General features: G+C 31.1%; 1 protein-coding gene and 1 non-coding gene across 2 annotated transcripts; both read right to left on the bottom strand.

Moving 5' to 3' along the window:
* Positions 1 to 302: 302 nt before the first annotated feature.
* LOC124826142 (putative methyltransferase PMT21) lies at positions 303 to 4699 on the bottom strand. The gene is made up of 8 exons (XM_047298898.2): positions 4532 to 4699; positions 3222 to 3507; positions 2983 to 3131; positions 2680 to 2875; positions 2100 to 2310; positions 1175 to 1847; positions 999 to 1076; positions 303 to 912 (listed from the first exon to the last, which is right to left on the bottom strand). Exons 2-8 carry the CDS (start codon positions 3483 to 3485, stop codon positions 690 to 692), a joined length of 1794 nt encoding a protein of 597 aa, XP_047154854.2. The 5' UTR covers positions 3486 to 3507; positions 4532 to 4699; the 3' UTR covers positions 303 to 689.
* Positions 4700 to 11938: 7239 nt separating this feature from the next.
* LOC124826161 (small nucleolar RNA snoR143) lies at positions 11939 to 12106 on the bottom strand. The gene has a single exon (XR_007027831.1). It is a non-coding gene; the product is annotated as a small nucleolar RNA snoR143 (small nucleolar RNA).
* Positions 12107 to 14383: the final 2277 nt, after the last annotated feature.

The raw sequence follows: 14383 nt of genomic DNA, 5'->3' as shown, positions 1-14383 counted from the left end.
CTGTCTTTACCTCTCTTTTATGTTGCTATTTCCCATTCTGTTTCGATTCAAATAAAATCTTCCTTTATTTCTGATGATGAATTCATACGCATTGCATGTATTTGATAAAATGTCAACAGTCCTTGATTCTATAGAAACGGTCTAAGGTTTGTCATTGTTTGAGCAATTTAAGACACGTGCATCAGTAATCTGAGAGGTATCAAGATCATCCCAATAAACATCTTTAAACAATACAGCCAAATATTTGTTAATCAAAGTAACAGTTTAAATACCAACTCACAATAAACACAATCTTCGAACAGTGGAGAAAAAAATCATAGTATTACTATATCAAGCTCAGCATTAATATAAGTTCAGTGTTGTTCTCCGTTAAACAATCTGTACAAAAACATCATCGTCCTTTCCGTGGAGTTTGATTCCTTCACAATGGCAGCATTTGGAAAACACTTGTTGTTTGAAAGGGCTGGGGAGTGTTTAAAAGGAAGCAATTGATTCATAATTATGTATATAGGAAATTCTTCTCTATAAATTAGCAAAATCAGATTAGTGGGTTACCACTTGATCTTTTGACAAAGTTGAACTTCAATGATTCTTGGGTCATTATATTATAGAATATGTCTCATCTCCGAAATCGCTTCCCTTTTGCCTCTATCCACTATACTCTACTGAGGTTCAAGTTCCATAGTTTGTCATCTTGAACCCTGGTTGGATGAATACCATAGCTTTTTCTGGCATACTAATACCTTCTGAGTGTCACTGCCAGTCTCAGTATTTTCTTTACGGCATTCCCAACGCATGCCCTTGCCAAGGGTTTCGATAGCATCGGTGAAATAACTGGATTCCCGAAAGATTGCATAACCCCAAGGTCGCAAGATTCGATCCATTTCCAGCAACACATTCTTCATTTCACACCTGCCATGCAACAATCTTTGTCAGAGCAGTCCAAATCAAGTCATGTATATACACACTTCAACTTAAATAAACATAAGAATACTCACCTGTGGCTTTCTGCTGTGAACAGACCATCAAGATGGAGTAGGTCATATGTTCGAGGATATGTAGAAAAAGCCTCACACCTAACATAAGAAAATGAAATCAACATCAGAACTTACAAGACAAGAAGAGTATATTCAAAACAAAAATCTCGTGCTTCATATTCAATATGGAAAAATACCAGTCGTGGATGGTTCCAATAAGGCCTCGATCAAAAACCACAGGAAGTGAATTGGAAGCATAAGATGAGACTACATTCATGACCCAAACAGGATCATCAATCAAGGCTGCAGCAAAACCTCCATATAGGGTATTCATGTCCATTACATTTCGAATTTTGTCGGTCCCAAGGTCAGGTATCAACTTCTTGTAGTACGCCACCTTCTTTTTCCATTCACTGTCATCGTGTTTGAAAGTACTATCACTGCCATGATAAATCATTGAGATCCGTTCTGGTGTAACATGCAACCGTTCAGGCCACTTAGAAATGGATGAAAGACCGGATTTCTTAAACTTAGGATCTGGAACCACCATGCAATCACGAAGAGGAGTATACCATGCTGAATCTGGTTCGAGGCTATCATCACATTTAGGTGGATAGGTATCTCTAGGTAGTTTATTATAGCAATTGTTATCTGGAGACTTCTGCCATACGGCAATGTCACCCTTTTTCTTGTACATTTTAAAGCACAGTGAAGTCAGCAATTCCCGCAACTTCTCATAGTCTGATCTCTGTGCTTCAACGGTTGTGTTCCATCCACGCCACCTGCGCTCAAAGTTGATTGGTGGACCAGACAACACCCAAAATCCTCCAGGACGAAGAATTCGATGTATTTCTAGGAGATAAACTCCACCTAAAATCAGATAGCCAGTAAGAAAGAATGAGAATCTAGATTCAAGCCAACATCTCAGCTCCAAGCAGAAAGAGACTAGCAGAAAACTAATAACAAATCATCAAAGCAGTAAGATTAGGGAGATATTTACAGTCTGAAACAAATGTGGACCTAGTTTGAAATTCAAAAGTCAAGAGGATCATTGGCGTCTTGCATAAACAGGAATAAATTCTTTTTAGATGCTAAAAGTTCAAAATGCATGGGAGAAGGTACCAAATTCTGTCCACGGTATAAGGCATCTGGAGCAATGAGCCATATCAAAGGAGTTTGAAGGGAATGGAAGTCTCTGAGTAGAAATAACACCGAGAATTGCAGGAATACCACGCTCCAGAGCAAATTGAACCTGAGCTTCATGGTTGTCTCTTGGTGCAAGAGAAAGAGTTAGAATCCCACGATCAAGCAAGTCACCACCCCAGCTAGCAACCTAAAGTGTGGAATTACACGGATCAGAATTGTTGATATAATGCAAGTCTTGGCTATAACATGTTTGAGTAACAGAACCGGATCAGAATTAGAGGGATGAAACAGGAGTTTTGTTACTGGTCCATACCAAATGCCTAGTTTAGTATCAGAAAGAACAGTGATGCACAATAAAAGAAGAATGCAGTGTAAGTTTTTTAATCCCCTTTTCCCCTTCTTGATTCTTATTACTGTCAACCCTCTTAGTAGTTGTTTTACAAGCACAGTTAAAATTAATCAGTTTTGTGGTTTGGGGAAAAATTAATTTGATTTGAAAACATACTTGTCTGCAGAACATGCAATTAAATAGTAAGACCCAAAAAAATAAACTCACCCCACAACCAGTATCAATGGCAGTTCGAATGGTCCCATCTTTCATTTCTGGGATCAGATCTTGCATTAAATCAACATATTTGCCAACACCGTTGGGGAACATAGTACCTCCACCGGGAAAGATGAATTTCTCGCCTTCCTTTTTCAACCAATGCTGATTAGACTTCTGTTTGTTAATCCAATCATATGGAACATTTCTGCAATTATACACAGCAGAAGACATAAAGGAGTAGAAAATCATCAATTTCAGGAAATCTAAATTAAGTGAACCTTTTGCTGTTAACTTGTAAAACATTTACTGTACCTGTACCAACATTCATCTCTGCTCTTTGGCCATCTAATTGGAGGCTTATACCCATCTGGGGGAGGAACTAAGCATTCTTTCCTCTCAAATTTTGGAGGGCAATGGCGTTCCAACAAAGTAAGCCGATAGGATCCAAATTTTCTCCACCTCTATAAATTTGAGCATACTCAGTCCATTAGGAATCTTTCTCCTACAAATTCTATAGCATCAGAAAATGGAATACAATTAGTATTACTCACCCTCGGATCGGTGCAGGGAGTGTAATCTTGATAGTCTGCACTGCATTCAGGAAAACTGATGTATTTAATCTGCAGAGAACTTGATGACTCCTTTGAGGATTCAACGGATTTCTGGCTGTAAATTGACTCAAAACTACCCTTTTCAGAGCAAAAGATTATACCCATATAGAAAGAACATCCACATAGCACCACAAATATGACTGCCATAGGGACAATCCTGCCCTTGTCTGTCTGGGTGACTGGTTTTCCATCTTTATTGTTCATTGTCAGTGAAATAATCAACTATCTGCACAAAAGCAATAAAATCAGCATCACACAATATGGAAACATTCAACCTCTCCCCCTTCCTTTCAACTATTCTTTTAAAGAACGATAACCCCAATTCATATCTTATTCAAAATACAAAGCCCTCAGTCTTTATCAGACATAGATATATAGACACTAACAAAAAAGAGCATTTGGACAAAACCATTGTACCTAAATTATCCAACCATACTAGTTTAACCACTGAAGTTACAGACGAATAACATGTCGATACTCCCAAGCACAGGACTTAAACACGATAACTACAATCAGATCAATGCAAGAATACACAAGTTCCCCTGATTGATCCAGAAAATGAAGAACTAAAAGATGGCAAAGAGAATATGAAATGATGTTTGAATCCCAGTTGGTCAATACTCAGTAATCGATCACGGTTCAAAGAGCAAAAAGAAACCTCTAGATCATACACCATGCTCTGTAACAAAGGAAGAAAACACAAAAGTAACACCAATAGCATCAAATAACAGGGACATAACAAGCATTTCGTTGTCCTCACTCATTCCGATGAATAGTCTTTCCCTGAATCATAGTTGTGCGAGAGTGAAACATATGAAAAAGAAAACAAAGGTAAAAGAACCCTCCAATTCAAGCTTCACCGGTTCACTTCAGACTACAGAACACGGGCAATATAACAACACATTTAGTCCAAGAAAAAATAAACAAGAGTTACAAATGATTAAACCCCGTCTGATTGTGAAACGGGAAAAAGAATAAAACTTTTTGTCGAGTAAAAAATAGTAAAGCACGGAATAAGCAGCAGTGCAAGTAACAAAAACATGAAATTTAAGCCAAATGAAAGGATGCAGAGAACCCACATGCAGAAATCAGATCTGTGACAGAAAATAAGGGAAAAAGGAAACATCCAAGAAGAGCAAGAATGATACACGGGGACAAAGATCCTAATACAAAGAGATCTGCCACAAGAAAACAAAAAGAAAAAGAAGAAGATGGGAAGGAAGCGATAGATATGAAAGGAGGCCACTTACTTCCTCCTTCTCTGTGTTGTCTCAGCTTGTGTTGGGAAGAATGAAAAGTGAACAGAAACAAACAGTGATCGGAGAGAGAGAAAAGATGAACTAAGAAGAAAAATAGTCCATGCAACAACCAGTCAGATACCTAATGCTATGACTAACTTGCTTAGCCCATATATATTATAAGTACAATACCATGTGCTCATGTTTGTTTCGCTTCAATTCAACGTAGTCTAACTCGCTACTTTGTTTTCTGTTTCTGAAAAGAAATATAGAAATATGTACATTTATTCTGTTTCTGACGAGAAATGTAGAAATAAATAAGTGATGTTTTTAAAAAACCTGTGTTTTAAAATAAAAATTTACTTTTTAAAATAATAAAATTACATTTCAAAACATGATTTTCTTAATTTTTCAAGTTGTTTTTAGAAAATAGTTTATAAACATGAATATTCTTAAACGAAAATTATATCAAGAGCCCGATTAAAAAATTTATAAAAAATGACTCTATTATAATTTAAGAAAACTCGATTATATGACAGGACTTTAACAGATATTGTCAAAATTGTGACCTACAAAAATACAAAATTTTTAAAAATAATGGAAATAAATTCGAATTTTAGAACACAAATTTAGTTTTACATAAAATATTATATAAAAACACAACTCGTTATTTTTTGTGACAAACTAAAAATAAAAACTATTTTAAAATATATTTCATCACATAAAAAAATCGTCTATTCAATTTGTTGAATGACCTTAGAACAGATAATAAATTAAGAAAAGATAAAAGTCTCATTTATGACAAAATTAGGATATAAAAGGAAAGAACTTAAAAATCAGAAAAAATAAAAAATTTAGTTAATCCACAAAAACGAGGTGAAGGAAGCATTTTGGATTATTTTATGTAAAAAAATGATCTGCCTTTATTTGTTGTGAATATTGAATTTAAAATTTTCTGGAATAAAAAAAGTGACGCCAGCTTTTAATTTTCTTTCTGTGACACTCTCGTCAGAAACAATGACGGGAATATGTTATTAAACCCTAGAAATTCGGTAACCCGAGTTATCACTTTTGCTCAAACAAAAATGGACCCTGCTACTTCCTATACTTTTTTTTTTATCAGCTAAACACTGTTTGCCACGTTCAACTTTTATCTTCACCTTATCCTTCACTCTTTTTTTTTCTTTTTAATTTCATTGCAGTTCAGATGTTCCACTGTCCCACGTCCCAAATAATATGAAATTAATTATATATTTAATAATTTTATTATTACAATCCTGAATTTAAAAATTAAGATACTGTCAAATAAAAATACTTTAATTAAAATGAGAAACAAAATCCATGGCACAGATAGAATGGTCGGAGGGAGAATTAGCTGTAATGTAGTGAGATTTTGAGAAGACTGGGAATGTGTGGAGAAGTTGCGTTATTAGTTATCGGAAATTACGGCGTATTATTTGCAGCGTTAATCAAATGTTGAATAATAATAAATACTCATACTAATCGTAAACTTGGCAACACACATATGCAACTTTAGTCAATACTTGTTCAAAAAACTTAAATATTTTCATAAGAATAAATAGAATACTCAAAAGATTTAACATTTTTTTATGTTGCGTTGTTATCCGTTTTGTTTCTTCTTTTTTGTTTGTACTTTTATGAATTATTCTTTCTGAAAAAAAAAATATATTATTCTTCTTTCGTTCTAATCTTTCTCAACACATTGGTTGTTTTGTTGTATTTTATACATTATTTTTGCTTTGTATACGGCATCCATGGCAGCCAGATGACCTATATGTATCATTACTAGCTATTTCTAGAATAAGAAAATATGTTAAATTTCTAAATTTAAACATCTTAATAACATGATCAGTGTAGAATTAATTTTAGTTACGTTGTTTCTAACGAAATAACATCATAGATGTATACTAAATAAATGGTGTTAGTTTGTATTTTTCTTCTATAATTATGCTTTTTTATAACTTTTTATGTTTTACTATTTTTCATTGTATTGTAATTATGTTATTAATGTTTTGATGCGGTTAAACGAATCGTTTTCAAGACTTAATGGTTTGATATTCTTTATTCTTTCTCTCGATTTATGTGGTGTGTTAGATTTGATATATGTGAAAAAGGGGAATTATTAAAAATGACGATAAAAAGAAGAATTGTTGATTTTTGTAAAAAGTATTTAATGGGACGTTGAATATGATACTGTGTTGTACACCATAATTGGTTCCTAAATAATGACAAGTGAACAACTAAGAAACAAACACATCCTTACAACTCTTATTATTAAAGATGATGAAACATAGTAATGCTTCGTGCTTCCAATCATACCAACCATCATGTTTTATTAACTTCCATTAGTTGAAAAACTCAGTATTCTACAACATATCACCATGCATCAATAACTACCCTCATAAAGTGTAATTAATGCAAAGTAGTTGTAGTCTCCAAAAACTGGACTAAAATATGCATAAATATAAATGGACGTTAATTTAACACCATCGTCAATATTAAAACAATTTCTGGTGGCTTCATGGAACACTGAAACCCCTATTTTTTATTGTTTAAAGTTACCTTCTATTTTTCTTTTAAATATCTTATTAGTTTTTTAATTTTTATGCAAAATTTATTTATTTTAAATTTTAATATATTTTTGGTTTTTAAATTTTTTAAATAATTCAATATAGATTTTTTAATTCAAGTTGTTTTTTTTTTGACATATTAAATATGTGTTTTAATAAAATATTATGATTAATTTATGAATTATAAATTAATTTAAATTTAAATTTACAAATTAATTATAACTTTTTATTTATTATAGAGACTATTTTAAATATTAATGATTTTTATTTTATTAAATGATATTTAACTTAATTAATATAATAGTTAATTATTTTGATCTTTGAAATTTGTTACTAATGATTTGTTTTACTGCAATACCAAAAAAATTAACTATTTTTTGCACAATACTAAGATAACCCAACTAAACCCTAATTACAAAAATAATATTTCGTTTGGATCTTTTCATGATAACCAAATAAAGTCATGTTTGATACTTTTCATAAAATATGACGAAAATCTTCATTGCTAACATGTCTTCCTTGTGGAGTTTGGTGAGGCAGGTAGGTGTACGACTTTACTAGCCCTTCTTTCAAATGTCCAAACACACTGTTTTCAATGCAACTTTATTAAATAATGTATTTAAGATTATTGATTTATAAAAAAAATAATAACAATATTATTTTGACAACATTTTAACATCATCGATTATGTTAATGTTTATGATTATTATTATTAATTATAAAGTAATTTTGGACCAATCACAGAATGACACGTAAATGATTTAAAATATTATCAAATAGTTTTAAAAGTAATTCTATTAAAATATAAAAAAGATGAATCACCAACATTTTTGTATTAAAATAAAATTTATAAATAACATGATATAATCACATAAAGCTAAATAAAAGATGATGATATGAATTTAGATGACCTAATAAATGATGGTAAAATCGAAAAAATAAAGAGAGCACTTTCTATCGGTTGACTTCATTGATTCATAAGGTTGTTTTTAATGTTGTTATTCCATTATTGGTGGTAGTACTGTCAAAGGTTGAGCACGTCGATGTCACGCACAACAACGTGAATCATCCAGAGGCCACAGAGAAGCAATAAAAGCTATGAACAAAATTGTTGAAAAATTCTTTGCTTTGAAAATTGTTGTTTAATATCGGTAATGTTTGAAACTTGTACGAAATTTGTGTGATGATTTTTCTTTCACATATTGAGAAAGTAATGAATGGTCGAAGGAAAGTAATAATTGAGAATGGTGAGTTGAGTTTTAATGAAGGAACTTCCTTCTCAAACGTTTTCTAATTTCTTCTTCCATATTTGACGGAACATATGGTGTTATGTTCCATTCTTTGCCTCAACCAGTCTACGTCACAAGAACATAGTACAAAAATATGGCTACGTCAAAACTTAAACGCATTTTCTCATATACTTTTCTCACTGCTCTCCTACTACAATTGTAACATCATTTTAATAATCTATTTCATAAAAGTTTACAATGAAAACAATAAATAAACTATAAAGGTCAAACTCTGATTTTAATTCATGATAATTGTAAATTATGAACCAAAAACAGAACAAATATTAATGAGTGATAAACCTTTCCATTAATTAAACAATTCCCAACACTTCATAAAAAACAATGCGAAAGTGAATCTAGATTAATTTATTGGAATCAACGTATATAAAAATGGTATATGATGTACATCATCACCTTAGGTTCTCTCTTGATTTTTTACTCTTGATTTTTTATTCTTATAGGATGAAAAAAAAAAATAGAAAAAAATTTGTACGTGTTTATAAAAGGAATCGGTTTCATATATTATCTTTATTTTATATTCATCTTTTATTTTTAATTACTTTGTTATTATTTTTTATTTGTATTTTGAACTTAATTCACATTTTTCTATTATAAATAGAGGATCATATTTGTATATTTAACGCAAAGGAGATTAAGCTCAAACATAATTTTTACTATATTCAACAGAAACCATGATCCCTCTATGTGATTTCTGTCGATTAATTTTTTTTCTTATGTTCAATATTTTAATTTGGTCTCTCAACAAATTAAATTATTATTTATGGTCTTTATAGAATAAACCTCGTATAACATATATATACCCTTTAGCCATAATTTAATTAATTAAATCACTTTAATAAATTGACTAACAAAATACAATAATTCTAACACATTTAATGATTTGTTTAAATTGCTAACAAATAATAATTAAAATTAAATGTAAACTTTTTCTTTTAAAAATGGACTAAAACATATATGATTGGATGATAACATAAACTATGTGTTATTTCGCTTGTGTTTTCTACTAATTTGGAAGTTGGTATTTTAAGACTAGAGGTAATTTACTTACGTTGAGGTAGTTTTTCTAAGCATATCATATTCTAGTATGATAATAATTACATGCATGATTAGATAAGTTTTTTATGAGTTAAATTATTTTAAATAACTTCTTCATATTTTTATTTTTAAATTATGCATATATTAATATTTGTTATCATAATCAATCCTTATTTTAAATAACTTCTTCCTATATAAGTTTCAACTTCCTTTAACTTCTTTTGTATGACAAACTTATTTCAATCCTTTGGGTTATATCAACTTATCCAATTTTTGTAGCATATTAAACTAGTTAAATTAGTTTTCTTATTCATTTATAAAATTGAACTTGGTATATAGTTTCAAAAATCTCAATTAGTTATGTTGTTATTGAAATGGTGCAAGTTATATCACCATTGACAGTGTTAATAATAAATGTAGTGGCGCGTTTACAAAATAAATGAGAGAAAAAGAAATGATTATAGAATGTGGGACTAAAACCAAACTGTACAATCCTAAGAATTATCCTACTTGGAGTTTGATTTATATAATCACTTAGTGTAATGCCTCCACCATCAATTATCCTTAAAAATCATTTGTGACAATCATTCTTAACGAGCATATTGATTGGATTCTCTTATCTTAAAATCTTCAATAATGAGAAATGTCCATCACTTATAAGGTCTGTGATAAAATAATACCTTCATACAATGTATTTGCATCTATAACGAAAGATGAGATTTTTAGAAGACATAACACTCTGAGTGCCACTAAATAACATAGAATCATCTTTCTCCTTCCGTAATTCTTTAACAAGGTTTTTCAAGTATATCATCTCATTGGTTGCTTCATAGATAACTATAAAGGCTTCAGAGATAAATATATAAACTTTGTCTTAGAGTTTAGACGTCTAACGAATAACAATATCACCCAATGAAAGTAGGTAACTTGTTTGTTCCTTCTACTCTCAAAATCTCGTTCTCAATTCGCATAAAAAGCATCCTTATATATTATGTTAGGTCTGGTATATATCATAACATATATCAAATTTCCGACTGTATAAAAATATGTACTTTATACATATAACTTTCTTCTTATAGAAGATATCCTATTTGAGTGAATTTGAACAAAAAAAACAAAGAAAAACAAGGTGAGAAATAAATGAATTTGAAATGAAAGTTAGTAAATGATAATGATAAAATTGATAGATTAAAGTAATAATTTAATTGATAAAAATAAAAGATTATTATTATTAAATCTTCATATTCAGGTTTCTTCGTTTTAGTTTTTCTTCTTCAACTTTAGATTGGCACCAGGTAAATCCGTGTAACCAAGAGTAACAATGCTCCATACATCGCCTCAGACAACTTCAAAAATACCTTCCGATTTATATCTCGCTTTCTATCATATTAAAGCCTACAAGAATAATATTACTATGAACATATTATTTCTTAACTTAACAAGAATGATCCCTTCACATTTGTGAAATTTTGAGTGGATCATAAATTTTATTAAAGTAACTTTCGGGGTATATATTTCAGAAATTTAGTTGCTCATAAATTTTATAAAAGCAACTTTCGGGTTATATATTTCAGAAACTTTCCAAGTTCTCCAAAATTTTCAGAACATAATTTCCTAAACACAAATTTTGAAACATATATTTCAAAATTAATTTTTCGGAATAAACTTATCGGAACATATATAATATCTTTTAAATGAAAATTTCAGAACAATCCATGTTTTTAAAAAAATAATCAGAAAATGATGAAATATGCTCCGAAAAAACTTTTCATGTCAAGCCAATGTTACTGATAAAGTAAAGGAGGTTTACTACAAGGTACAATTAGTAATTATGGAAGTGCAGGCTAGTAAAACATATTTTGATTAAACCAAGCCCATTTAACCCCATTTGTGTAAGTACATTCCTAAACCCTATCAAATTTTCTTTAGAAAAAAATTTTCAGATATTGGGATACCGGGCAGGAAATAATAGCCATCTGTGTATCACAAAATACAATTAAACTAAACAAAATTGATATTTTGTATTTTTATTTAAATTTGATTAATTTTAAACTTAAAATACTTAAATTGTATTTTCAAGCATGTTTTAGCAATCTTCCTTTCATAATGTTTTTTTTAAATGCAAAATTAATTTTATAAACTCAAGACGATCACATACACTAATCAAATTAAAGGGACTAAGGAAAGGCAGATGCAAACGTGGAAAAAACTAATATTTGGTTCCTATAATACCATTAGTTCCTATGACAATTTAATTTAAAACAAAACAAAAAAAAAAACTAAAAGAAAGATAAACCTAAATCTGCAGACAATCAACCAAGATCAAATCGGTTCCACGGCAAGATTCAATTCGAAGAAACAAACCATGCAATAAAAATCTACTGTGACCCTAACTCAAACGTACGGAAAATTAAGAATCTAAATCGAAGACTATAACATTGGAAAGGGGAAATTAAATTACCATAGTGGTTGTAAAAGTATTGAGATGTGTGGTGGAATTAGTAGACAAACAGCATTAACAAAGATCCGTTCATCTGTGGATCCACCACGGCAGTTGTCTGGCTGCCTGCTGACGAATCAGCTCTCACTTTACGCACAATAGCTCAAAGGCCTCTCCACGTTATCGGAGGGGCCTACGATACAGGGTGCGTCTTAAACACATTCCTATACACCAACTATGACATTTCCCCAAATGCAAAAAAAAAAAAAAAAACAGCAAAAACGATTCAAAGGGAAAGCAAAACGGATTCCGCAAATGAACAGTGAGAAAACGATAATCGGTATATTTCAAAATACAAAAATGGAGATTGGCTTAGCACAAAGTAAGGTGTGAAATGGGAGAGAAGCGAAAATACTCGCTCTTGGCAGGTGAGCAATGTTGATCCAGAGCTATCGTGAATTCTATTGCAGCCGCTCTGGCTAGGGTTTGGGTTGGGAGCGTTAGGACTTGAGAATATATAGCGAGTGGAGCCGCCGCACCCGGGGTTTGCACTTTGCCCTATTCTATAACCAACCCTAGTTATCGTAACCAGAAAGTACTAAACATTATTTTTTTTTTAATTTGAAATTCGGAAAGATGTTTTACGTTTTTTATTTTCTAGATGTACTTTCAGTCAAATTTTTTTTTCTATTTTATTGTGCTTAAAGAGAGATCGCAAAGAAATTATTAAAAAAAACAATTGTTTTAATACATTTTTTAAAACAAAAGTAAAAATGTAAAAGAAAATTAAGACATTGTTTAATTATATATATATATATATATATATATATATATATATTTTTTTTTTTTTTTAATTTTCTGAGTTAGATTTAGTTCTTAACTACTAGAAGTGCTCATCGGAGTTAAAGAAAAAAAGCATATTTCTTAAAATGTTAATTGAAACTTTTAATATTTTAATTGCAGAACTTTTGATGAAGATAAAGGAAAGATTAGTTATGAAAATATTAATAAGAATAATAAAAAATATTAAGTATATGTATATTATGAAAAATTTTAACTTATTATATTATCTTTCGAGACATTATATATATTTTTTTCTAGGTTTAATGTCTCGGTAGGTCCCTATTTTCGGCGTGAATCTCAAATAGGTCCCTTTTCTTTTCGGCGTCTCAATTGGGTCCCCATTTTTGTAAAATTGTAACAATTAGGGGTCTGCCGTCAAATTGAACAAACGGCCGTTTAATTGTTTCTTACGTGTCAGATGGGAATCATGCCACGTGTGATTACTGAAAACACTGTTCATGCCACGTAACAAACAATTAAACGGCCGTTTGTTCAATTTGACGGCAGACCCCTAATTGTTACAATTTTACAAAAATGGGGACCCAATTGAGACGCCGAAAAGAAAAGGGACCTATTTGAGATTCATGCCGAAAATAGGGACCTACCGAGACATTAAACCTTTTTTCTATCATATATTGTTTTAGGATGTGATGTAGGATTAAAAAAGTTCGTTTTGGTATTGTCACCTTACCAATTAAATAAAAAACGGTGGATCGAGTCATGTATTTGAACACATCAATCTAAAGTAATTTGACTCGTCCAATTGTCATATTATAATATGCGTTAACGTGTAATCTGTTTTAAATGTGTTATTTTTTTTTGTTATTCACCTAAAGACCTAAACATAAAAACAAAACAACACTCATTTTTCCACTTCAAGACTCAGTGTCACTAGTCCACTTACCCACCCAATGGTGGGATGGGTTCAAATTTTTCAACCCATTTTCTAACATTAGGTTGGTCAAACTCGACCTAAATTTTGTATGCCAGAAACAAGGGAAGTCTAAACAAGTCAGACTGACTCATTGACACCTCTAATGTAATGGTTAAAATTTTCATTATATTGTTTGAAGTGTGAAACGTTTTAAACTCTTAACTTGCCTTATATTCAAACAATACTCCAACTGGTAATACTTAATATCTTGTTTGTCTTTCAAGCCTTCACGAGAGCATTTAGTTTTTTTCTATCATTGTTCATCACCATTTTTCATACAAGTACCTCCCCTAAGGCTTCTTATATGTTTTCTAACTCTAAACAAAAATATCCCTCTAATAAGCAAAGAAGTTGTTACGAGTAGATAAGGGACATCTTTAAGTTGCACGTAATCTTTTTAACTAAAGAGGGACAATGCATAGGAACTTTTTTCTCCTCACCCCTCCATCATGGACGTGATGATCTCAAGTACTTTTAGATACCTGGAGAGGTTGTTGCCTATCCTTTTGACTTTGTCTTTAGTGATGTGGAAGAGTTTGTTTCATCTTTCGATGCATGCTCTGATACCATATGTCGCAACCGGAATCGCGACGGGACGACGATCCAAAAAAAACAGGTTTCGAAAAGAGATTTCGAGTCGCCACCATAGTTTATTCTGGAAAACTACGGAAAAACCATAAAAAGGATAAGGCATGGTCTGCGAAAATGAGA

The sequence above is a fragment of the Vigna umbellata genome, chromosome 1 (assembly GCF_029865625.1).
Source record: "Vigna umbellata cultivar VRB3 chromosome 1, Vumbellata_1.0, whole genome shotgun sequence".
Taxonomy (NCBI): Eukaryota; Viridiplantae; Streptophyta; class Magnoliopsida; order Fabales; family Fabaceae; genus Vigna; species Vigna umbellata.
The sequence above is the reverse complement of the archived record's forward strand: the minus strand, read 5'-3'. Positions and strand labels throughout refer to the sequence as shown.

Excerpts from the sequence above, each read along its gene's own strand:
- LOC124826142 (XM_047298898.2), bottom strand. The coding sequence starts at position 3,485 with ATGAACAATAAAGATGGAAAACCAGTCACCCAGACAGACAAGGGCAGG. Across the intron at positions 3,132-3,221 it reads CTCCCTGCACCGATCCGAGG|AGGTGGAGAAAATTTGGATC; the intron begins GTGAGTAATACT and ends TCAAATTTATAG. Across the intron at positions 1,077-1,174 it reads ATTGGAACCATCCACGACTG|GTGTGAGGCTTTTTCTACAT; the intron begins GTATTTTTCCAT and ends TTCTTATGTTAG.